This window comes from Meleagris gallopavo, chromosome 8, assembly GCF_905368555.1.
Source record: "Meleagris gallopavo chromosome 8, MGAL_WU_HG_1.1, whole genome shotgun sequence".
NCBI classification, from domain to species: domain Eukaryota; kingdom Metazoa; phylum Chordata; class Aves; order Galliformes; family Phasianidae; genus Meleagris; species Meleagris gallopavo.
The window spans coordinates 27,153,829-27,179,507 of record NC_139411.1 but is presented as its reverse complement, the minus strand read 5'-3'; the positions used below and the strand labels follow the sequence as shown (position 1 = coordinate 27,179,507).

Below are 25,679 nucleotides of genomic sequence, written 5' to 3'. Positions count from 1 at the left end.
ACAGTTTAAAGAAAGCTGCTGTTTTCCTTCCTTCCTACAATATATAAAAAAAGAAGTTTGTGGAGTCTGAGATTTTCGGTCCTCTAATGAAATATAGGAAACCTAGAGCTGAAAGTAGGCCTGCAGGGGTTTTTCTGCTGTGTTTTACAGCCCTCATGGACCTGTCAGCTATTTTGCTTTGCTGGGTTTTTCAGTCCCTGGTATGTACCTGAAAAAATGAAGGGGTTTTTTGCTCCCATGTCTTATGCCTTTGTGGTCAGCTGCACCCATACAAACTGAAGCACTCAAGTGGGAAGGTTTTGCTTTTGTGGGTTTGCACTACAGTGAAGAATGGCACAAAATAAAAGGCAGCAGCATTCTTTTATGGTGCACACAGAGTCATGTGCTTGGAAATCCAGCTGTTAAGTCAAGCTGCATGTTTCTGCCACGCAGAACCCTCTCGCCTTGACAGTCATGGGAGCTTTCAGGGCTGTTGAATTGGCGTGGATTGTTAGAAGGCAAAGAAACAATTTAGTAAGCACAATCACACAAATGGAAATTACATTTTTAAACATTAGATTCATATTTGCTAAGTCAGCAGTCATGAAGTATTGTCACTGGCGCCAAGTGTGGCACTGATAGACTTGGGGTGGCACCTGTGATCTGAGTGCAGCCACCAGATGGATTGCATTGCTTTAAACATTATTTTTCATATCATAAACTTCCCATCAGAGGGCTTAACCCAATGAAAGAATGTGTAAGGAACAGGTATGCCTTTTGATACAGGCCAAGTGGCCTAACAGCTATTTTCCATCTCTAGCTTTTGTGCGCTTTGGTTTAGGGAATAAGTAGCTGCCAGCATATGCTTCTCCCTGCTTGGAGTTGGTTTTGAGTTTGCATATCAACTACTGTGCTCTGTGCCTGCGACTTTTAACTCCAGTGTCAATCTCTGTAATGTCATTGCCGAGTAACCTTCCATTCTTCTTTCCCACATTGCCCATCTAATCACCAGCTGCCAGCACACAGCTCCTGCCTGCATGCCGTCAGAATGAGTGCGAGCTGCTAAAACCTCAACTCCAGCCTGAACACAGATCTTTGCCTCTGCAGGAAAATGAGGGGGAAAAAAAAGTCACCAGGGCTACCAGATTTTGTTATTGTTTGTGTTTGTATTTTTTGTTTAAACTTCCTTTTCTCCCTCGAGGGTTTGATTCCACCGATTTTGTTTGGGTTTGATTGGGCTTGCTTTTTTAATTTGATTTTTCTTTAATTGCTCTCCCTCTTCTCATTTTGTTTTCTCCATTCTTTCATTGGAGGCAATGAGCCGTCCAGCGGTCGGAACTCCCCTGTCCCCTATCGGCCAGACAGCCGCCCTCTCACTCCAACTTACGCTCAGGCCCCTAAACATTTCCATGTTCCAGGTAGGAGCTGGCACTGTGTGTGTCTCGGTGTCCTGTCACAGTGTAGAATGTAGCCTTTGTACCTTCTGTCTTGTCTCCATCGTTTCACGCTGTCTGCCATGGGGTGCGCACGCAGGGTTTGGGACTGCCTGCTCCTGAGCTTTGTGGGAGGAGTGGTGCCTTCAGAAATGGGGGCTTACAATGATTTTTACTTGTTGTGTTGCTCAGGTGTTTTGCTGTTAGAATGCCGTGTTCTTCAGGGTCTGCTAATGGCCCACGCTGTATACAAGCTATGTCGGGCTTGATTTTTCTCCCAGTTGCACGAGCAGAACTCTGCTAACTTTGGAGGAATTGGTTGTGATTCACAGTAGGATGCAGAAGAGTTGACCAGCGGGCCATTACACATGTAGTCACTGGTGGGACTAGTTTCAGTCTTGAACCAAACAGTTCTACTTCAATATTCCCTTCTTTTTGTGTTGTTTTTTTTTTGTTTGTTTGTTTGTTTCATTTTTGTTTTTTTGTTGTTGTTTGTTTTTACCAAATAAGGGTGTTTCTTCACCTGTTTCATGCTTGGTGTCCTTGCAGAAGCACACAGACCTGCGAGAATTAGCATGCATGAGGATACCCTCTCTATAAAGTGGGTTCTCTTCTGAAGTGAGAGCACCTCTCTTGTGGTTTGATAGGATGAGAGTGTGTGTCCTGTCCCTAGGGTTGCAGACACACATCATCTGCATCAGTGCTAGCTGAAAGCCTCATATCCAGTTATTCATCAGCTCCCCATCAGTCTGGTATCCCCCTGAACTGCCAGAGGCTGTTGCTCTTCCTCCTGCCCTCAGACCTGACAGATAATCTGTGGATGTTCACTTTCAGTCAGGGTGACCTGACTTGGCTGAGGTAGGCTGTGTGAAGTGCCTAAGCTAACCTGGCTGCCTGGACGTGAGTAAGTTGAAGTGCACTTGTGTGAAGAGCCCAGCTGGGTACACAGTGCCCAGTGTGGTGGGAGAGCTGTCCTCCTCAGCTGGAGCAGTGCAGCCCAGGAGCTGTGTGCACGTATCCCATAAAGCTGTCTGGTACAGGTGTGCACTAAAGTGTTGCTGCCTGGTTCCCCTTTAGCCTTTGTGCCTATTTGCTGTTCAAGTAGCCATGAGAAGATCACTAGAACAAACAAAGTACCTCAGTGCATTTGTGTGCAAGGAATTTCCCTGTCATTTAGTCCAGGAAATATCATTCTGTAAAGTAGTTGTACTTTTTTTTTTTTCCCCACGGATTTCTAGATTGTTTTCCTTAATGCCAAAAGTTGTCTCCTGTATCACTTCAATGAGATCTGTGATAAACAACATGTACTTTTAAAATGTTTTCTTCTTCCTTCATGTTAATATGATTGAAAAGTTTGTTTTTTTTCAGGCAGTATGATATAGTAGCAAAATGGGGTTTTGACTCAAATGTCTTGATTCTCATTGTGGTCTTGCAGTAAAACCGACTTAGGTTTTGCACTGTGGCACTGATTTTGAATTAAATTCTGTATTTGTGGCTGTATGGAATACTTGAAGAGCTGGTTTGGGGTGGGTGGGTAGTTTAGAACATTGTAGCTCCCATCTTAGTTCATTATTGTAAAAATATTTTATCTTTTAAATATGCTTTAGATTTCTTACATTAGGGCTCTGGAAGAAGTGACTTCTTCCTGACTTACACTGATAGTATGCAGTGTGGTCATCCTTACATTAAAATAAAAGTAAAAATTATGAAGTCTGTCCTTGTGTTTGAGGATGAAGAGTATATCCCTTAACACTGACTCTGTGAAGACAAGGTGCTGTTGGCTGTTCAAAACTATGTATGGAGCAGCTGTTTTGTTCTCTGGGTTTTGAAGTGAACGGTAGGCTCACTGCATTCTCCTCAATCCAACCATTCAGCTGGAAAGAAAATTGAGCTGTTGTGACTGGAGCACAATTTTCCACAAAAGTTACTTGGGGTACTTTTCCCCAAGTAGCTTATATTTTCACCCCTGAAATGTCTTGCTTGTTTGCATTTCCCAATGTCTGTCACACTGATAATATTTAAAATGAATTATTCATGATTTGAATGCATCCACATGTTACAGAATCAGCTCCAACGGATTTCATAACACGCGTCTTCTACTTGTCACCCGTTCTTATGTTTTCTTTTCTTCAGACAATCTGATTCTGTGTAACACTGGCTTTTTCTTGTGCTACATCCTTAATTTGGTCTGTCTACTGTTTTAGTGTTGGTGTTACCTTTACCAATAACTGAAGTAGTTCTCCTATTAACACTTCTGTTTCTCCATTTCACAGATCAAGGTGTCAACATTTACAGAAAGCCACCAATCTACAAGCAACATGGTAAATTATCTTTCTTTTTTTGTATTGAAACTGGAGTGTCAACTAAAATACACACAGACACTGAAAAGCATTCAGTGTTTACTTTGAAAGCATCAAAAATTAGCAATCCAAGCTCTAAAGAGCTTTTGTTGCACGTCCTGCTGGGTGATTATGTTTTAAAGCATGTTGTTTTATTTGAATCATATGGTTTAAGTCATGGCCACATTGCTATTAACAGCAAAATTGCCACTAACTAGGATTTTGCTACCTTTTTAGAGTTGTAATGCCTTCTTGTATTTTACTTCTTTCAGTTTATGTTTTCAGAATACAGATTTCGATCATGGAAAAAACGGATTAACAGCAGTCCATTCTTTGTCAGGAACTTTGTGAATTATGTTTATTTTAAGCAGACAAAGTACAATTACTGATGTCAACGACAGCAGTGATGGGCATGTTACTGTCAGACTGGAATTCCAAATGTACTGTGGCTTCTAACAGAAATCCTTATATTGAAAATGATATAGGTGACTGACAGGGCTAGTTTGATTCTCAAGCCCTGTGAAATAGATCAGGTAGTGTGGCATATCTGCTGTTCCAGTGTTTGGATTCTGACTTGCACAACAGTATCCAACTCAGCTCTAATCTTTTCACAGCAGATGTTGTTTTAGCAAGTCTGGAACAACAGTGATGGCAGAAGCCAACTGCTTTGCTGGTCTGTAACACTGCAGAGCAAGGAACCTTTAACTGTTTGCTATTTCCTTCAGCTGTCAATAGAAAACTTTAATTAGGAAATTGCATGTAATGTGGTGAAAGAAAAGTGACTTCCACTTAAAGACCTTTCATCCCTTTGCAGACTCTTTATCCAGTGAAACTTATTTGGGGTAAACAGCTAATTAGCAGTACCGCAGAGCTTAGGTGAACAGTTTGCTGAGATGGTTAAGAAGGCCCAGGGTGTCCATTCTGTAGACAGGAGTGAATACTGCTAAGAACACCGTTGTAGTTTTACATCAGGTTTCTTTCCTTGTTCTTTTTTAAGTTTTCAAATCTTATGCTTATTTTAGAAGTCTTAACATTACTTTTGTTTATTTTTATGGTTTTAATGTACCTTCTCATCTCCCATTAACACGTGAATGTTTAACCACTGACATCACCAATTCTAATAAGTAAGTACTCTTTGAAGTCATGCTTTTGTAAACTCTGACCAGCTTCCTCCATACCTATAATTACGTGTAGTTTCTCAATCATAAAATTCTCAAAATTCCCCATGATTTCTAATATTGATTCTCCTGAAGTACCCTGAGTGTGTTGGATGAGTAACAAAGTACTTCATTGCTTTAACAGATGTCTTTCTGCTTAAAAACGAAAAAAGTACATTCAGAATCCTTTTGTCTTATATGATGGTTTCATGTAAGAGAAGGGTGATTTGGACTAACAATTTGCAAAGAGGAGATGGTTAAGGCTGCTATTAGTGCAAACTAAATCCTGTTGGGTTTTATTATTTTTTAATGTAAAGATGGGAAAGCCATAATGCACATCCTCTCATGCTTCTAAGGCACTTTGGCTTTGATTGCTATCTTAAATGAATGTCCCACCGCTGATACGTGTTATTGATGAGGTACATTTCATTGGAAGTGCTGTCCCTGCCAAGTTGATCTCAGTGAAGTTTAGTAGTTAATAAATAAATTGGCATCTCCTTTTGCTGCTACTGCATGCTCATAATCATGTACATGCAGCAGGAAAGATACAGTTCCTTTATTTGTTTGTTCTGCAGCTTTTCACAGAAGCATAGGAAATAATCAGCGTCAGTAGAGTTAAAAATAATGCTGTCCCTCTGATCTATTTGCTTTCTTACTCTTGAAGAAAGACAAAACAGTGCATAAATCTGGTTTCATTGGTGGTCTTTAGGAGATACCATCAAATACTGTTAGACTGAATTTTCTCACTCTTGCCTGATCATTTTAACACTCTGAAACCCTAGTAAAACCCAAAGCTGATTTAGGGTTATTTTGGGGGTGAGTCTGTGGGATGAGAAGGTTTGATTCCAATCTGTTGGCAAGATTAAAGAATTACTTTGTTTCCAATTGCAATTAGAAAGGCAAAACATGAAAATGTTTGGATTTGAAAATGTCCTTCTTGTAAATCATTAAATCTTGCCAAAATATGGAAACCCTTTATATTGCTATAGCTTATTACATGGCTAAGTTCCCTGATTGCCATCTAGATGCAGCTGCTTTGGCAGCACAGAGCAAGTCCTCCGAGGATATCATCAAGTCCTCCAAGTTCCCAGCAGCTCATGCACCAGCACCCAACGAGATACCAAAGATCGAGACAGACCACTGGCCAGGTCCTCCCTCCCTTGCAGCCATAGGTATGCAAAAAGAATTCTACAAGTGATGTGGATTAAAAGGTACTGATCAGTAAAGTAGCTGTCAGAAGAGATTGTGAGTGTTGTGCCTTCTCCAAGTGATTGCCACAGAGTGCAGTTATTCTGGTGAGACCTCTGCACGTCTCTGTCTTTATAACTGTTAGTGAGCAGAGGAGCTTTTGAAAAAGGATGTTGGAAGTAATCACACAAATACTAATCCATAGAAAATTTACGTAAACTCCCGTATTGTGACTTAAAAACGGTGTGTTGTATCACACGTGCATGACTTCTCTCAGTTACTGTCTATGTGATCTTTTAGTCCTAAGCTAATAGTAAATATTCACAGAAAGTGTCATTGCTTCCAACCACGTGGCTGTTTTCACAACAAGAAGCAAGAACTGCAGCAGGGCAATTAATGGACTAAAAAAGTCCCATTTTGTCAGTTACTGTTTCTACAGACCGTATTTTTCTTTTGCTCTGTAAATATCTTATTTTAAGTCATGCTCATGTTCATTTTAAAACTTTTATTTAATGTTATGTTATTTCTGTTGATTTTGTTGTCCCTCTCCCCCCCTTCTCCCCCCCCCCCCCCCCGCCCTTGTAAAACATAGTACAGAGTAAGTTATATAGCCTGGTTGGTTTATGAAGTCATGTCAGATATGCTGAAGGCCTTGCCAGCTTCAGATTTCTGTGAAGGGATGTAAAGGGAACAGGATTTTTGTGATGTGCAGGGAAAGGTGGCACAGGATGGGATTGCTCAATGATCATTCAAAGGAGTATGCAGTGGCAATTGTGTGAAAATGTAGTGATAACATCTGTCTACCTGAAACTCTCCTGACAGTGCTTGTTGTAACCACAGCGTTGTTATGCCATGTGTCAGAGATGGAGGCTTTCCTGAAAATGTTGGCTCTTGGCTCATATTCCTGGCAGTGGATGACAATTTTGGTTTGCTTATTTTTTTTTCTGAGTAAAACTGCTTTGCACATTGGCTCTCAGGTGATTTAGTTACACCTGAGAAACTAAACAAAACTTCTTGGAAACTATAAATACGTATTCATGGTCATATTTTATTCAGAAATAAAGACATTGTATAGGATTAAGCACTGAAAAACCTTCAACCCTCAGATTTTTCAGCTTGGTTTTTTGTTGGTTTTTTTTTGAGTGTGATGTTTTACTGCAGAGCTAGACTGAGCACAACTGTCAAAATAGGAGTTCGGTTTTACTGAAGTCTTGCAAAAGCCTGACACCAAAAACACTGTTGCTCAATTGGAAACCTATGTGCATTTCAACTTCTTGTTAATTTCATAAGAAGCCTGATAGCTATAGGACAGGCTATCTGAATGAGTTTTATGAAGGGCAAGTTTTGAATAAATCTTTTGAATCTGCAAGAAAATACTTGTTTATTCGGTAAATCAAACTGAGAAAGAACTGATACACAGAGCTGTCTGTACTGTGGTTTTATGGAAGCAGGAGCAGACATGAGACGCAGGTCAAGTGGAAGAGAGGAAGATGATGAAGAGCTACAGAGACGCCGGCAACTGCAGGAGGAGCAGCTCATGAAGGTTATTATAACCTTATCTTCATACTGCTTCTAAACACCCTCCAAAAATTGCCCTTTATCTTTACATAAGCAATTTATAATTCCTCTGCCAGTTTTATTTTATTCATGTATTTTTAATTGCTGTCTGTAGCTTAATTCTGGTCTTGGACAATTGATACTGAAAGAAGAGATGGAAAAAGAGAGGTCAGCCTTTTCTGCCAGTCGTTACGATTCTCCAGGTAATTCATCTGGGCAATGAAGCTAATAATGAACTGTGAGTAATGAATGCCACATGGACACATATTCAGTGTTTTTCCACAAGAGGCACCACTGGGAGATTGCTTGATATGTGTAAGTGGTATTCTGTTGTTCTTCCATGAGAAGGATAGGCTAATACCTTGTTTTACCTCCATTTCATGGAGTGGAATCCTGTCATGTTCTCAGAAGTGTTGTGTTATGTATAAGATGGCTCTAACATCAGATCAGGCTGCCACATCCTAAAATTTGTTTGTATTCAGCCATCACTATCTGTTCTGATCCTTGTCCTGGTTAAATCAGGGCCAAAACCTTTGTCAGTAGCAGTATTACATGACTTAAAGAGACTTTTCTCCCTTAGAGCAAAGAAATTATGAACATAGAGTAGTGTGTGCTATTCATGTATCTTGGCTTGTGCACCAGCAGAAGTTGAGCATATGAATGTAGTAATAGTTAAAGTAGGATGAGTGGAAAAAAAAATTGTTAGAGGTTTAGAAGATATGCTTACATGTAACTCAGGAAAGTGAAATACAGCGGATGTCATGGGACACTCAACAGGAAACCTATCCAGTCAAACAATGCTAATCTTCTTTGGTTCTTCTTGATCCCTTTCTTGGTATTATCGTAAGATATATGGCAATACTTGATATATCTGATGACTGAAATGTTATTTTGCTCTCATTACTTTCAGCTTAGTAGAGGCCACTTTGATTCTGAGCCTGGCACCATGACATGATAATGTTGCATGTAACTTACAGAGCGTATGGAAGGTTGTGATGACTTTGGAACCGAGATGTTAGCTTCTTGAAATCAGCATATCTCAGTTGGTTAAGCTTCCCCTTAGTTCTTCAACTGTATTTTTTTCTGCAAGTTGATTTCTCAAATGTTCTTAGTTTTGCTTTGCCATGGGATTGTTTCAGTAAAAAATTTTTCCCTTTCTTTTTCAACAGCCCACGCTTCAGCCTCCAAAACCTCTTCTCTTCCTGGCTATGGAAAAAATGGACTTCACAGGGTAAGGAGATAGACATTTTGAGACTCAAAAAGTAACTTTAATCATTTGTGGTATTTATGTATTTATTTCCCAATTAACTGTTTTGGATTTTAAGTTTTATTGAGCTTTCTTATAAGACCATCTGAAGTCAGGCAAAACCTTGTTTCCGTCCCCACAAACTTAGTGTTAAAAATATAAGAAAACAATGCAAGAGAGCTTATGAAAATTGAGGAAAGAAGAGCTTTAAACAATTTGTTACTTCTCTTATATCAACCCACTGGTGAAGCCATGAACTGTGGATTTATGTGCATGTCCCTCTTTTCCTGTTACAGCCGGTGTCTACAGATTTTGGTCAGTACAACAGTTATGGGGACGTGAGTGGTGGTGTTAGAGGTAAGGATTTTTACATGCCTCTTCATTTTGGAGAATGTATTGTGATGAGTGCTCGTTTCTGCTGCTTCATATTAAGACTGTGGATCTGCTTTGTATTTGTTAAAAAGTTTGGTTTTAACTTCTTTGGGCAGACTTGATAGTTAACTCAAACTCTGCAAGTGCATGTTTAAAAGTTTGAGTTTATTTTGCTAAATCTTCTATTATCCCTGTTTTTGCCAAGAGCATGCTTTAGCATTGTTGCACATGGAAAGCAGGTGATAGTCTGTAGTTAATTGAAATATGTACTGAATTAATATTTTGAATAGGTTTGAGCTTAGTGGTGGGGCGGCGAGAGAGAGAGAGACTCAGATTTACCTTCTGAATGAGACTGATCCCTTCTGTCTTAGATACCTTATGATAAGGATCATAAGCTGGTGCTTGTGTCTCGTTATAGACTGTGAAGGAATCCTGCAGAGCTACCTGTTGTCAGGTGAATCATGCTCTAAAAAGTTGAATATTAGTTGGCTATTTATTTGCCAACTGTTACGGTTCTCTGTCTTTGATGTTTTAAAGTGACTTAGTTTTCCAGAGTGAGAAGCACACTTGAAGTAGTCTGCAAAATAGGGAGTGCTTTGCTCTTCACAAACTAAGACCTAAAGTAGGGAGATCTGCTGACCATATAGAATCAGGTGGAATTTTGAGTAGATGAAGTAGATCACAAAGCACAAGGATTATCTGGCAGATTGTGTCTAGCTCCTCTTCAACACTCAAGAGCTGATGAGATTTCTCTTTTGTTTTCAGATTTCCAGGTAGAGTACGGGTTTTCATCAATCAACTGACAACGGATTTAAAAGCATCCACTTTCTTTTTAAGTCTGAATTTCTGCTACAGGGAAGGGTTTCTTAAGACATTAACTTTGATTTACCTGCATGTTTAAGCATAATCACTGATGTAGACTCTTAACTGATAAAAAACAGGCACAGTCTCAGATTCTTCCTTGTACCTCCCCAGAACTGAGTTGAGAAGGCTCAGACCAGTCTGAGATAAAATCTGTCTGTTGAAATACGAGTTGCCTGCAATAGTTCTTTCTGAACAGCTGAGGGTGGATTTATCTCCAGCCTGACTAGTACCAGCCCCAGAGATGCTTTGAAATTATTTTCTGGAGGCAATTTTCTTCCATACCAGGAGCCTTTTTGCCCTGGAATTTATTCTTCAGACAAGATGACTAATCAATAGCTTTCTACAGTGCTACCATCACAGATGAGCTATTAAGACACATGCTTGCAAAAATCAACCCTTTTATCCCAAATCCTGTCTGAGGGATTTTTTCCAGAACAGTTTGAGACTCACTGCCCCCTCAGCACAATCACATTATGAAGTGACAATTTAAGAAAGGTTTTAATGATGTGGGTGTATTTGTTAATGATATATCAAAACTGTGATGAATGGGAAGGAAATAAGAATATGGGAGAAGAGAGGAGTTCTTCATGTATTATATTCAAGATGTAATTGAACCTGTGTAGAAACAGTACCTTTTGGCAATAGCCCAATCCTTGTTCTTGTTCATAGTCAATATTTTCTATTGTACAGACACACACACACACACACACACACACACACACAAAAAACCAACACCTTGGCTGATACACTAAATGACATGAAGGGCAGACCAGGGTGCTTATGTGTACTGTTGAGCAGAATCTGAATTTATGCTTCTCTGTATTTGTTCCAGATAAGAGCCTTACTTGATGATTGGGGTTGGGAAGGGCCTGCCATTCTCTCAGGGTCCCGAGGTCCATCCAGCCCCAGTAATGTCAGGAAATGTAGTGGTAGAGAGGGTGGAAGGATGCCTCAGGAAAACATGCTTCTGAGAAGTGATGAACAGTAACCATGGCAATGTCCTGTGTGGTCAGAGTAAGCAGTAAGGCTTGAAGGGAGTCTCAGTGCAAATTCACCTTTGTTTTCACCACTACTTGAGTGCCTTTACCCTCTGTGTGTGTAACCTGTGTGTCTGATGTATACCTGTATCTGATGCAGTCCCTTCCGGATGGTCATGTCCCTGGAATGAGAATGGACAGAGGAGTATCTATGCCTAACATGTTGGAGCCAAAGGCAAGTGCAGATGTTATTCACTTTCGTTCAAGATTATGAAGATTTGACTGTGAAATGCAGATAAAATACAGGAGATGTCTTGGTTCCCTTGTTCTTTTTTACCTCATCTCAATCCCTTCTCCCTTTGTGCCAAACCTTTCCCTTTGTTCTGGAATTTGCCTGTTCTAGGTATTAGTACTCTGGCTGAGGGCAGTCAGTGTGCTCCTTTTGGGTAGAGCAGGCTTTCTCAGAGACAAAATGAAGATACTGAAGGGCTCAGTAAATAGCTAGTTCTCTGTCAAGCTTTCAGTAGCCAAAATAGCAGACCACACTTGATTCCAAAGTCTTGGATCTGTTATGTTTGAAAAGTGACGTAGGATATTGTGATTCACAACACATGGCTGAGGCTCAACACAGATCTCTGGTTTGAGGCTAATGGTGCCTGAAATCTTATATAATGTTGAATTCCCTATATAAGAACTTTATTTCAAGATTTGTTGGGAAAAAGAGGTAATATCAGCTGAATATGAGTTAAGGTATAAATTAAAATGCTTTTGCTGCTGTGTCTAGAGGTGGCTGAGTCAAAAATGAACATAATCTACAGAAAGGCTTCAGCCAGTGCTGTGTTCTAAATCTTGCACCTTTCTCTGTTGCTGGTGAACCTTCTGAGAAATCATGGTTTTCCCAGAGCTGCAAGGATCAGTATTGCTGCAGTTAATGAGGAGCTTTATATGCAAACCAGATTACTGCTTGTGCTTCCAAGTGACCCCTAGACAAATTGTAAAAGGCAATAACCTTAGCTTTATAAGCTGAGACCCTAGTACAATGTACGTGAACAAATGTTTTTGTATACTATATAAGTATAGACCTTGAGAACATCCCTGACTTCTGATATTATGCTTTTTATTCCAAATAATTTCTTTTCTCAGTGCAATAGCATTTCTTACAGCCCTCACTGCCATTAATGCATCCTGTTATTTGGAATGTTGTTGTGGGTTACAAATTCTGTCATACTACTAATGATAAAATTTGTGGGAATGTTCATGAGAGTACAGGTCACTTTCTGTTGATGTTTAAAAAGGTTCTGCCAGACCCTGAGGTTATGCTAAGTGGCAGTTTTGTTCGTGTCAATGATCCAACAGAAATTTAAACCTGATCAAGTGGCTACTTGGTGACCTTTAAGGTCTCTTCTAAACCAAGCCATTCTGTGATTCTATGAAGTGAAAAAAGCCAACTCAGTGTCAGCCTGAAACACCTGGGAAGTGAAAATTAGTAAATTTCAGAAAGTCCAAATCTTATCAAGTGGTTCACCAGAAGGGACAGAATTTGTGCATCCTAACACCCCAGATTGAAACATACCTTACTGTGAATACCTGAATTTAAAATGTTACTTATGACCATAGACTTTGACTTAAACTCTGCCTGTTTAAGTATTTTGAAGAGTTACATTTCAGTTTCCTTTAATTCTGTATATGGTAGCCATTTCCACTATTGAACATGAACAATGTAATTCAAAGTATAGACTTAATTGTACGATTGTGACAATGTCAGAGTCTCCTAAGAATCATATCTTAAAGCTGGTATGTAAGCACACATTACTTAAATTATTATTACTTACAATAAACTCAGTGGTGTGTTCATTGGTGCCTGAATCTTATTTATTGCACTTCATTGGGGTAATTGTTTACAATGGAATTAACTTGATTGCTTAGTACTACCCAGAAGCTGATTTGATGGAATTTCTTCTGTTGTTAAAATAATTAATAGAGTTTGATTATGAATAAGCTACTTGTCCAGAGAGGTGATTTGGTGATTTCATTCAGTGGGCAAGTATCTGGCTAAAACGGTTTTGTTTGCCAGGAATGGTTTTAATCGATATGGTTTTCTGAAATCCTTTTTAGGCATCATTGTTTCTGTTGCATTAAACTGATTTGAGACCCATTGACTTTAAACATTTTACTTCAAACTTAGAATCTATACAAGTAGAAGAAAAATTAAATCATTTATGCATCCAGGAATTAATTGTTGGCAGTAGCTGATTTGTATAAGTTCTGGATGTTATTTGAAAGTATAGGGAAATCAAGGGAAATGTAATGGGAGATGTACGGGACAGATACTCTTCTGAAGCAGATGAAGATGCGTAAGATGAATGTGTCTACAAAAACATCTCTTTAGTCTGTGTATGTATGTTCTTTAACTATCCAAACAAGCAAAGAAAATCCTTTGATGAATTTTGTTGAATGTAATAGTCCCCACTAATGAATATCTTGCTTTTTCAGAGTTACTATTCCTTCAGATGGACTGTCAGATGTATATTCATGTATTTTTAAGAGTCCTCTGAATTTGTTTTCTTAGAGCTGTCCACATTTTGGCAACCATCAGCCAGACCAATGAGGGCCAAATCTACGTATCTTAATAAACCCTAAAATTTGTACATTGGTAGATGAGAAAGTATATTGAATAGAGAGAACTTGTCTTAACAAAGCCAGCTAATATATTATGTGCACTTTAAAAATCAGTGTATGCAGAACCTCAAAAGTGTGAGGCAGTTTGACATTGATACTGAACAAGTTCTTGCTCTGTCCAGATTGGCCTGTCTTTCATGCATCTTTCAAAAAAGAAATGCTGTAATTTCCTTTGAAAAGGAAAAAGAATGTTTGTGTGGTTATGAAAATAAGACACGTTGTGTTCTTTTTGTTTTAAAATGTAAATACCTCTCTTTTTTCCCCCTTTTATACATTGTTAACAGATTTTTCCATATGAAATACTCATGGTGACCAACAGAGGGCGAAATAAAATACTAAAAGATGTAGACAGAACCAGGCTGGAGGTAAGAGAAGCAAGTTCCTAAATGCTTTTTCCTGCTGAAGTTGTTTGTTGTTGCACATTTGAAAGCTCAAACACTAACGTGTGGGTCCTTGTTAGACTAACAAGATTTCTCAGCAGTAATAAATGGTGAGGAAGGAATCAGATGGGGAGGAAACAACAGCTTCTCAGTAGGTGGTGCCAGGCCAGGAGTCACACATCTCTGAGCAGGAATGCCTCTGTCTCCCTGCTCCTGTGTAGAGCTGTTCACAACCCCCTTATTTTTCAAGCAATTATTTTTATACTTGCAGATTGGTAAAAAGACCAAAATTGGTCAAGCAATTCACAGTCATAGGACCCATGTTAGAATGGGCCAAAGCTTTGTCTGGGCTTGGATCATTCCTTAGTGAAGTGTCAGTACCAACCACCTTTGAGAATCCAAAGTTAAACTTTCTCTGATTCATTCATTGGTGTTAGAGTGACTCATTATGCAAAAACATGAGGATTTAAATCTCTACTAACAAATAAAAGTTGTCTACCAATCTGTGGATTACACATAAGCAGCCCAATGAAATTTCTTGGTTGGGGATGTTTAGGTTACTTCTAGTTAATTAATCTTGTGGAGATGCATGAAAGAAGGCACAAAAACTCAGGTAAGTACCCACTGATTTACATTTTTAGATAGCAATCGTGTATCTACCTAATGAAAATTCAAGGTGGTGTAATGTTAACACCAGAAGGAGGGACTTTCTCTGTCCAATGCACTCTAGGGCAGAGGAATAACAGAGGTAACACACGAGACATGTTTCAGTTGTTGTAGAGAAATGTGCTGGGCAATTAGGTTGGCCAGCCGTCTTTCTTCTCAAAGTTCACAGTGTAGCACATTCAACCTGCAGCCCTTCAAGAAAGCTCACCTAAAACCCAGAGCCTGCACCTCTGTGCGTGAATAGAGATGACTAGCTAAAGCCTGGAGAGGGGCATGCAAGTGCTATTTCTTTTCTGTTATCTATCACTGCATGTTGGGTAACTTCAGACAGCTTGTTTATTTAGTCTTGCTCATTCATCAAGTGAAATAGTTCTTCTGATCCCCTTTGTGACCTTTCAGATGATGTTACAAACAGCAAAATGTTATTGGTGCACTGAGAATCCAGGTTCATTACGACTTGGATACGTGTTTTGGTATTTCATCAAGCTTCTATCACTAGATCTTGCAGTGGCATCTAGAGTGACATGAAATCCCTTAAGGCACTCCTGTCTCCTATTGCGTCTCTTTCAGCTTTGACTGACCATTGCCTTTTCTTCCCCCCCTCTTTTTTTTTCTTTTTTTTAAAGCGTCACTTAGCACCTGAAGTTTTCCAAGAGATATTTGGCATGACGATACAGGAGTTTGACAAGTTACCTCTCTGGAGACGCAACGACATGAAGAAAAAAGCAAAACTCTTTTAATCTCCCTTTAAACAAACAACTAAAAATGACGCGTAGGATGTTGTATCATACAATCCAAACTATTTGGAAGCATCCACTTACCCACCAAAAAGGGAAAATCGCATAGTGGCACCTCTACACACAGCAATTGAACAAGATGAACATTTGCCCTCCTGCAACACAGGGAGAAAATATCTGGGCTCAGAAACAACAGTGATAAGTTTCAGAGGTGTTGGCCTTTTACATGATAAATATACAAGATAGGAAACTTTTCTTCTCCCTCAATGATATTCCCTTTACTTCTCTCCATAACAAGATGGAACTTTATTGCTAGAGCCAGGAAGTGCCCTTAGGATGCCTTGTAGACTAAAGTAGTTGTAACCACTTCAAGAACTGGAAAAGAAATATATATATATAAAATATATATATATGTATGTGTGTTTGTGTGTGTGCGCACATGTATTTATATCTACTCATCTGTGTATGTATGTGTATATATGTGTATATATGGAGAGAAAGACAGATACTCCATAGTGAAGGAGAAGCCCTTTGTAACACACCCATATGGTCACGTCCAGTCTTTCACACAACTGTTTCTTCACTGGCAGTCTTTTGAAACTGCACCTTTGTGTGATACTGTCTGCAAAGGTGGGCACTTTGCTCACCTACATGCATACCAGTTGAATTCTCAGAAAGCGGACTCCTTGTACTTGTATATATTAGCTAGGATATAGGAAGTGAGTTGCTGTGTCTGTTGTCGGTCTTCCCTCTTCCACACTTTCTGCTTGAATTAATAAGGCTGAAGCTTAACCGGTCAAATAATGTAAGATCACCTAAGTAATGGGAATGATGGAGAAGAGTCAGTTTTCTTGTAATTTAGTCCAAGAGATGGGTGGGTGAAGGTGGGAATGATAGAGTGAGAAAATGCTTTTTTAAGGGTGCCCTGGTTCACACCCAGGGATTTTGGACAGACTTCTTTCTAGTAATTAATTATCAGGTACAGCTCCTTAGACTGCAGTGGATTTTACATCAGCAGGGAAGATGGTTCTCTGCAAGCCAACATAAATTTTCATCCCTCTTTAGGAGGAATGTTTATGAATTAAAAGGTACCACCAAGGTGCCATGCTCTGCCAATAGAAGCTTTTTGATTAAATTGCAGTTGCTGTTGTCAATATGGCACAGTGCATGGGGCCAAGCATCCCTTTTTAGTTAAAGTAGTTTTTCACTTTTGCTTGAAAAAGAAGATGCAGTATCTTTTTTTTTTTCCTCTGTTGAAGCTTCAAAGCTCCAGCCTTGGTTATTTTTATTTCCCTTTGTGCCTGACTTGGTTTATGAAGACAGAGAAATCAGGCAAGGTGGTTTCTGAACTGCTTTGAACTTTTTATTGCTTTCAGTCTTCTTCCACTATATTGCAGCTTGAAAAATAACTGCCTATATATATATATATTTATATATCTTAACTGCTTCTGGGCAGGTCCTATACAGAGAAGGACATAAGCACCAAAGTAACTGAATGAATGCATTGTGGCTGCAGCATCAGCTTTTTCTCTTCCTTGATGCTTAACTGCCAGTGCAAACTGCACAAATGACCATCTCCTAGTATCGGAGAAAGTCATTTAGGTTCTGTGTCTGTCAAAGAATATCAAGGTTTCATTCTTAATGCAGAAACTTTAGGCACTGGAGACATCAGAACCTTTGGATTTTCTGTTACATTAGACATTAGAGTTAAAATCTGGAAGTCAGGAAGAGGAAACAATCCCATGTAGTTGTGAGGTTCACTATCACTGTGTTGAGTTCTATATGTCACCAAATGGCATTTCACCATGAAATGTGCAGGACAGCCCATATCCTGCCCCATCTTTGCTGGTATAGGTAGTCCTGCTAGAGCAGATCACCGTGGTTCATGTGCTCCATGCTCTGGAGCTAAGTGAATGGTGGGTCCAAGAGGCGTGCTTGAGAATGTTCTCACGTGCAGACCTGGCAGCATTGATGCCACTGAACACGGGTCCCCACTGAACACTGTGCCACACAGTTGGGTGTGGCTTAGCTATCTGGACTTCACTGAGATTACAGCAAGGATCAGTTCAACATTTTTTACTTCGTTTTTGAGGACAAGCATCTGAAATGGCTTTAGAGGAACACTGAGAAGCAAATGGGAGCTAGGGGCTCTGGCAGTTAGAGATGCATTTTTGAGTGATTGCTGAAACCTCCATGTCCATGCAATGGAAGGACAGCAGCATTTTACAGTCATAAGCTTTGTGAGCATTAGTCTCCAAAATTCAGTGTATGTTACCTGCAAATTGTGGCTTTATGTTGAGAAGAACACTTGGATTTGATCATTTAAAGTATTAAAATTCTCTAAACTTTACCAATCCATATCCTGTAGGTGATGCTGCGCTGCTCCCACCCAAACACAGTGGGCTTTGTAGGTATCTCAAGTCACCCTGACAACAGACCTTTCTGATATGAAGACTGCTGTCACAGATGTGAGCTGCCAGCCCTCAGCTTTAGGTTGTTGAACAGTGTATGTGAATATCCTACCCAGTCATTCCAGAGATGACTAACCCAGGTTGTCTTCTCTTTCTCCTCAAAAAAAAAAAAGAACAAAAGAGAAAAAAAGAACCCATTCCTCCAGCCTTTGAAAAATGACAAGATAATTTGTGTCTGCCTTATCAGCTGAGAATTTAAAGTTGCAGTTGCAGCATGGGTAGGAATGAAGAGAAGCCAGCTTAGATGCTGCAGATACAATTAATCTCCTAACTGGATTTTTGGGCTGGTGCTGGTTCATATCTTGCTGGTGTGGAGCATAGTCAGTTGGCTGCTTTATTTCTGATTGAAACCAGGAGGGTTTTCTGAGCTGTAGTATCATGCCTATGCTTAGTTCCTGCTAACTATCCCAGCCACCTATAAGCAGACACAACCCGAGAGATCTCACACCCTGAATACACTGCAGCCAGCCAGTATGTGTTTCCGCAGTGGGCTCTTAGCAGTGATCACTGCAGCACTTTCTCAACTTTAATCTGCTCTTCCCACCTAATAAAAAGGGAAATGCAGCCCCGAGGAGAATTGTCTTTGTAATCAGTGAATCATTTCCCTAGTGTCAATCCAGTAGTGTATTGTTTGTTGGGCAGCTCTGCACTGCTGGATGATTCTTTGTAATTCCCCTCTCAATGTTCTCTTGTGGCTGATAAATTTGAATACTGTAATCTAACATAGAGCTATGTAACTAGACTTTAAATTATTCAGTAAATACTTAAGTGTGTAAGAATATGCCTTAAGTACACACTCAAGTACTTCTATCTCCTGCAAAGCATCTGAGCTTCTGATGAAGTCCTATCAAACAGTGCTGTCAATAGTGTCTCTGCTGAGAGGACTGAAAACTGATGATCGCTTGTTTTTTTTCCCCTTCTGCTTTAAGGATGATAAGCCTGTAAAAATAGGTGTGCAGGATGGAATTACAAAACTGTACACGTGTGCAAAACTGAATTATATACAGATGCAGTTGAGATGCTGTGCAAGAAGTTAACCTGGAATTTCCAACTATTTGTGTTGAATAGGCAGCCATAAGTCTGTAATGAAGGCTGTCACTTACAGATGCCTTGTTCTGTGATGTATGGAGTGTGCAGGAGGCAAGGTCACTTTCCCACTTGAGAAAGCAGATTTAGAAATTACTAAACTGTCCACTGTTTCTCAATGAAATTATGTGATCTATTGTGGCCTCTGTTTAGGAAGCTGAATGTTAGCATCTCAACTTTGACAGTGTCCCATCCCAAATTTCCTTGGGATCCTAAACTGGGATCCTAAACTTTCTATACAACTGGAAGAGTAAGTTCTCGTGAAGCTCACTCACAGAACTTCATGATTTTCTTTTTGTTACCATTTCACGCTGGTGTCATTTAGGAGACATTTTAGTGGCATAACTCTCAGAAACATATTTTTGTTTTCAGTTTGGTTAGTAGCCTTTCATTAAACATAGTTTGTGATGCATCGTGCACATAGCTGCAGTGTGCTGTGAAAGGTTAGACTAGGAAAACAGGAAGTTTCTTTATTGCTGCATGTGGAGGCAAGAGAGCTCTGTGGTTCCACTAATGCTATTAGTCCTGTCAAGACAGATGTCATCTCGCCTTACCAACTTGTCTGGTCCCAAGTCTGTCTGGGCTTAGCAGTGAAGTGCCCAAGCTCTTCCCTTGCCGCAGTTAGTCTGAAACTAGACATGCTTTGAAATGAAATCCTTTTCTGTAAGCTGCTCCTGGAGTATCACTGCCATGTCAGGTAATATCAGTGCATGGAGATGTATGAAGTTTTGGAGGGGAACAGATGGAATAACTATAGAATCATAGAATATCCCAAGTTGGAAGGGATCCATGAGAATAAGCAGCAGGTCAAGGGTGGTGGTCCTTCCCCCGCACTCTGCACTGGTGAGATATCACCTGGAATACTGTGTGCAGATGTGGAGTCCTGAGTACAGGAGAGACATGCATCTGTTGGAGCACATCCTGAGGAAGACCATAAAGTGATCCAAGGGATGAAACACCTTCCCTGCAAGGACAGGCTGAGAGAGCTGGAACTGTCTCTGGAGAGGCCTGGCAGCAGCCTTTCAGTATCTAAGGAGAGGCTGTAAAACAGAAGGGGACAGACTCTTTAGCAGAGTCTGTTGTGATAGGACAAGGGTTTCAAACTAAAAGAGGGGAGGTTTAGATTGAGTTTAAGGAAGAAGTTTTCTACAGTAAGGGTGATGGAGCACTGGAACAGGTTGCCCAGAGAGATGATGGATCCTCATCCCTGGAGACATTTCAGGTGAGGCTGGACCAGGCGCTGTGCACCTGATGGAGCTGTAGGTGTCCCTGTTCATTGCAGAGGAGTTGGACCAGATGACCTTTAAGGTCCCTTCCAACTCAAACAACTCTGATTGTACGATCATCTGGTTCAAGCTTGATTGTTCCAGAGTTTGCTGGAGTGGTGTTTAGCAGACTTAGAAGAAATGCATGCCAGTTTGTATTACCTATTTCAGACTGTGGAGAATCAAGTTTGGAGCACTTATAGATTATGAGCATCTTTGCTCAAGTCAGTGATAATAACAATGCATAAAACATGCAGGAAGCAAGAAGATCTACTGATCTGTGCTGAAATGCCAGTCATTCCCCAGCAGACTCTTGAGGCTTGGTCCCACAACCCCCTCTCACATTTGCTCAGGCCCAGGTCATGGTCCAGTTCTTTGCCAACACATCTGCTGGAGTCCAGCATAGTCTTCAGTGTAGACATGGAAGAAGTGATCTTGCCAACACATGGTATGATTTTACACCACTGTTATGGAATGAAGAGCCTTTCACTTAGTGTAGAAACATTCTTATCGCTGTGGGTCACAGGACTGTTCTTGCTGGTGAGTTTTTCTTCTGACTTCTCCCACACAACTATTTTGTGCTTGATAAAGTAGAAAACAAAAAATCTGTTGCAATGCAAAGATGCTGAGATTTTAGTCAGGCAACTCTGCTGGCAGTAACTATGTGATGCTGGCAGTTGGCATAGAGGGAATAAGTGTTATTAATTTTAATGTGAGCTTCAGTGCAGGAAGTGGGAATCTAATTGGCCATTAATGTTGTTTGCCTGTATGCAAAATAAATTATTTGTTGCCCAAAGGGCTTCTAACAGGGAAATAGATTTCTGCTAATGATTTCCTCAAAAATGCTTGTCCATGTGAAGAGGTGCTCCTTCCACGTGCACCGCGATCTTTCTTTTGAGGTAAAAAGAAATGACTGAAGGCAAGCAGTAACCTGGTATGCCAGAAATCACTATAGTTAATATGAGTGCTTCTCCCAGGACTTGTAAAGCTGAGGCCCACAGGACCTTGCTCCTAGGCACTAGGAAATGAAGTGTAGAAAGTCTTGAAGAAGCAGAAGCAAATCCCAGCAGTGCCTTACCGGGCTGTGCCTGGCTCCCCTTGGCGCTCTGACAGGTCCCCCAGTGCAAACCCACTGCAGTCAGTGGACTCTCTCACTGATGTCTGCACACTTGGGAGCAGGCAGGCTCTTTTCATCTGTCGAGACCAGAAGAGTCTCAGAGTATTACCATTGGGTCTGTCTTGTCCAGGCAGTGCAACTAGGTCATTGCTGATAACTCTTCCTGTAAGAGGGCCTTACAGCTGGGACTTTTTTTATGCTTTGGAAACTGAAACTAATTTTTTTCAGAGCTATATTTTATTTTTAAAAAGTAGATTTTGGTGATAGGATTTTTTTTTTTATTATTATTTTTTCTTTTCTCCTCCCTCTGCATGTCACAAACCAGCGTTCCAGGGAGGTGTCCCTGTGTTTCCCACTCATCTGTGAGACAGCTCTCTGTGAGTCTCTCTGTAAAAATGAGTCGATGTCCTGTAAGTCTGCTTGTATGCATAATGAACAGTTGAGCTGGGTTGCTGTTCTGTACAATTAGTGTTTCAACTGTCATACTGCAAACAGCACATGCTGCACTCCTGTGCCACTGTAATCTGCATCACTGTTGTACTCAAGTCAATGAATAAAGTTTGAAGCTTTATTCTTAATTGCTGAGTTCATGTAGTCTCATTTATTTGTGTTTTTTTTTTTTTCTTTCATCTTGCAGAGCTATATCAATCTCCTTAGAAAACAGGTTGTGCTCTCAGGAAGGATGCAGGTGAGACATAAATGTCCAGACCAAAGCAGATGAACAAAATTGCATGGCTTCAGTAAACAATTGACCAAACATTCTAGAATGGACACAAGCTTCTGGTAACTATATTACTAAAATATCTATTCTGCAAACCACATAGGAGTGTTAATGCTATGTGGTTAGCTGGTGGTTTAGAAGGACCAAATATGACAGCAAGGTCAGGTAGGTGATACTGTTACATTATCTTCACAGTGTGAATAGCTTCCTTTCTCTACCTTTGTGAGCTCAGTTAGAATTTTAGTCCCTGATATGATGTTTCCATGTATTAGCATTTTAAATTAGGTCTTTGCCTAACTACTGTTTACATCTGCCTAGCCTTGTACTGGGTATAGAAGACAGGGGAAGGTGCCATTACAAGAAATGGGGCCATAAAACATCTCCGGGTGTGCTGAACGGCCGTGTGCCCAGCAGACCCTGGCAGCAGCAGCAGGGTTGGGCACACCCATGGCCTAAGAAGAAGGAAATGTTAAGGGACTTTGTTCATTAGTACACACATATATGCCCTGGGAAAGGAGCCACACTTACACAGCTCTGGTAGATGACCTGCTGTACATCTCTGCTGAATTAGCATGAGCCTCCTGCAGTTATGGGACCTGGAGCAACCAGAGCTGGAGCCTCATTAGGACTGGCCTTTGAGCTTGTTTGTTAAAGGGGATGGGGTGTGCGGTGATGTTACTATTTGAAGTGAAGCCATTGGGAATCAATCCTAAAAAAACTCAGAGTGGGAAAGAATTGTGCTCCAGGCCATTGATCATCTGAGTGCAGCCCTCAGTTCAGGAGGAGGATCACCGGGTGGTTTGGATTGGAAGGGACCATAAAGAACATCCGTACCATGGGGAGGAACACCTCCCACCAGACCAAGCTACCCTGGACCCCAGCCAGCCTGGCCTCGAGCACTTCCAGGGATGGGGCATTCACAGCTTCTCTGGGCAACCTGTACTTGTAGGATCTGTCCACTCTCAAACACAGAGGAAAAAAAAAAAAAAAAGTCTCCTTTTCAAATTTACTCATGAAAAATCCATTTCCCAGCTCTCAGCTCCTTCCTTGTAGGAGCAGTTACCATCTGGTGCCAGCCCTAGGACATCTCTGGCCAGCCAGGCCATGGGGGTCCGCACCAGCAGCCCCCAGCTTAAGTCCTATGTTTCTCTTTTCCTTTCTTTCTCTTTTTCATTTTGTTAAACCATTTTTCCCTGCTTCCCTCCTCCCCACAAATAATGTGAGGTTTATGACCCCTGAGTAACGGCTGAGGAATGCACTGCATCCTACAGCATCCCAAGGCATCTGGCAATGGGAATCTTCACAGCATGTCAAAAACACACAGATAATACCACTGTAAATAGCTCAGATCAAAACAAGTCAAATGTCAGTGCTAATTTGCTGTCAAGTATATAGTCCAAGACCACTTCCTCACGCACAAAGAGAAATCTAGTTCCTGAATGTGGCTTGCTCTGCTGTCACAGAAGCTTTCTCCCTAACTCAGAATGAACAAGAGCAGTTGGGTTTTTTCCCTCGCTGTTTTTCTGTAGTTTTTTTGCTGTCTGCTGCTGAGTCTTGAGGCTGGGAAATGAAACTTCAATCTCGCCTGCCATTTTTCTATTGTAAGAAAGGACTCTTGGGAAAGATATTTACTGTTTTCTATGGCTCAGTCAGAGGGCGAGAGAGGAAAGTTGTTCCCATTACAAAGCATTTTTTCACATAGGCTTACTTTTATTTTCTAAGGACTCGGAGATCGAAGAGCCAGCAGCACTGGAACAGGAAGCTTACTGTACGTCCAAAGGTCAGGAGGGTCTCAGACAGTCAGGTTTCCAGTTCTCTTTTATATACACACTGCAGATTGAAATGTACGTCCCAGGCTGGATGTAGCCATGGTAGTGGGGGCCCACAGGCTGGGGGGGGGGGAAGGAGGAGCGAGGCAGTGCAGGGCAGCCCCTCCTCTGGCTGCGGTTTCACAAGCTTAGGACTGGGCTGCTCAGCCGGCCCAAGGTGTTCCCACGCCCTCGCAGCTCCTTCCTGCCATCAGATATGTCAGCAGGACTGTTTGCGGGTCGCTTTCCATGACATGCGGGAACTGATCTCGCTTAGAAAAACATTTATTTTTTATTTTGTTCTATGCTTTTGTTTTTTTAATGGAGTCGGTTCCCTGCTTTGATAAATGCAGTCGCCTCACAAAACAGTTGTGCTGGCACAAAAAATCGGGTTAGGCACAAGTGGGTAGTGGGGTATGAGAGTGTTAGAGCACAGTACTTCGAGCACAGGGATAATGTGTGCACCATATCCAGAAATCAGTGTCAGAGGGCAGGTGAGGGCCCTCAGCTCTGCAGCCCATCAGCACAGTCACACTTTCTACTACTAAGCAGTCATTAAGAAAGGTACCATCGTTTCCAAGATCTTTGAGGTTCACGCTACCAGACTTGGATGTATTTGCAAAGCCAGGAGCATTCCACCTGCTGACCCAGGCTGAGCGAGGGAAGCAAGACTAAACAGACTAAAAGCAAGTCTTGAATCCTCTGGAGGAGATGGCTGTATCATCACAAGAGTAAGCCAGGGGCAAACTGGCACTGTTTGGAGAGCAATGGTCCTAATGTGTTATCCTGTTTTCTGGCTGCTGCTGGAGACCAAGACCGTCTTCCAGTGCAAAGGGATTTAGTTCCCTTGTCTATTTTTTCCATTTTGATATGCCTCCCCATCTTGTGACTGGACATCAAGTCAGGAGACGTAAGTTCAGTGCTTGTAGCTTTCTGAACTTGGACAAGTCACTGACGTTTTCTAGGCTTCAGGTTTCCCTTATAATCTCTATAATCTGTTTTTGCCAAAGAGAGCTACGATGCAGCCCAGGACTCAATCCAGTCTGCAAGGCAGGTTAACCCCAGCCAGGGCTTTTGATTGAATGGTGCATCAGCAAGTGTGGCCAGAAGCTGTTGCTTACTTCTTCCATTTACCTTGTTAGACTCCAGTCAATGTGGGGACAATGGAAGCAGGGTCTGTGGAACAGCAGGCTGAGGCTCATATTGTATATGTTAACGTAGAAAGCTTTGAATGTTGTGCATTGTCCTTGCATTACTGTCTCTGCAAGGGGCTTTGCTGAAGTAGAGTCTCCATCCTGTCACATTGGGTTATGACAACCTTAAGAAGGGTGTAGGGGTGGAAGGAGAAAGGGTTGAGCTCTGAGCCCCATACAGTCTGTGCTGGATTAGCATTCAGGCCAGAAGATGAGACAGGGCCTCTGCTTGGCATGCTTGCCTTGATGGGTGTTACATTGTCTTGGCCAAAACCAGAAGATGCTGCTGAGACACTGCTGACAAGGTGGTCTCTGCAGAGTAGAACTCTTCTTACTGAAAATCCTGCTTTCCATAATTGTAAGAGTGAGGGACTGAATGCAAATTAACATTGCATCCTGGGGCAACACAGTGAGGAAACACCAAAGGGCAAATCAGGTCTGGCA

General features: G+C 41.1%; 1 protein-coding gene across 17 annotated transcripts in view; it reads left to right on the top strand.

Moving 5' to 3' along the window:
* ABLIM1 (actin binding LIM protein 1) overlaps positions 1–22,091 on the top strand; it is a 174,638-nt gene extending 152,547 nt beyond the window's left edge. For 8 of the 17 annotated variants that reach the window (XM_085230161.1, XM_085230158.1, XM_085230163.1 and 5 more), the window contains 8 exons: positions 1,293–1,397; positions 3,686–3,733; positions 5,934–6,080; positions 7,545–7,639; positions 7,769–7,856; positions 8,823–8,884; positions 9,196–9,256; positions 10,037–10,303. In XM_085230161.1, the coding sequence (XP_085086287.1) occupies positions 1,293–1,397; positions 3,686–3,733; positions 5,934–6,080; positions 7,545–7,639; positions 7,769–7,856; positions 8,823–8,884; positions 9,196–9,256; positions 10,037–10,074 (644 nt within the window). In that variant the 3' untranslated portion in view covers positions 10,075–10,303. Of the gene's footprint in view, positions 1–1,292; positions 1,398–3,685; positions 3,734–5,933; positions 6,081–7,544; positions 7,640–7,768; positions 7,857–8,822; positions 8,885–9,195; positions 9,257–10,036; positions 10,304–11,272; positions 11,348–14,075; positions 14,157–15,463 lie in introns of those variants that run through there. The other 9 variants (XM_010714782.3, XM_085230157.1, XM_085230159.1 and 6 more) reach the window with 9 other exon arrangements.
* Positions 22,092–25,679: the final 3,588 nt, after the last annotated feature.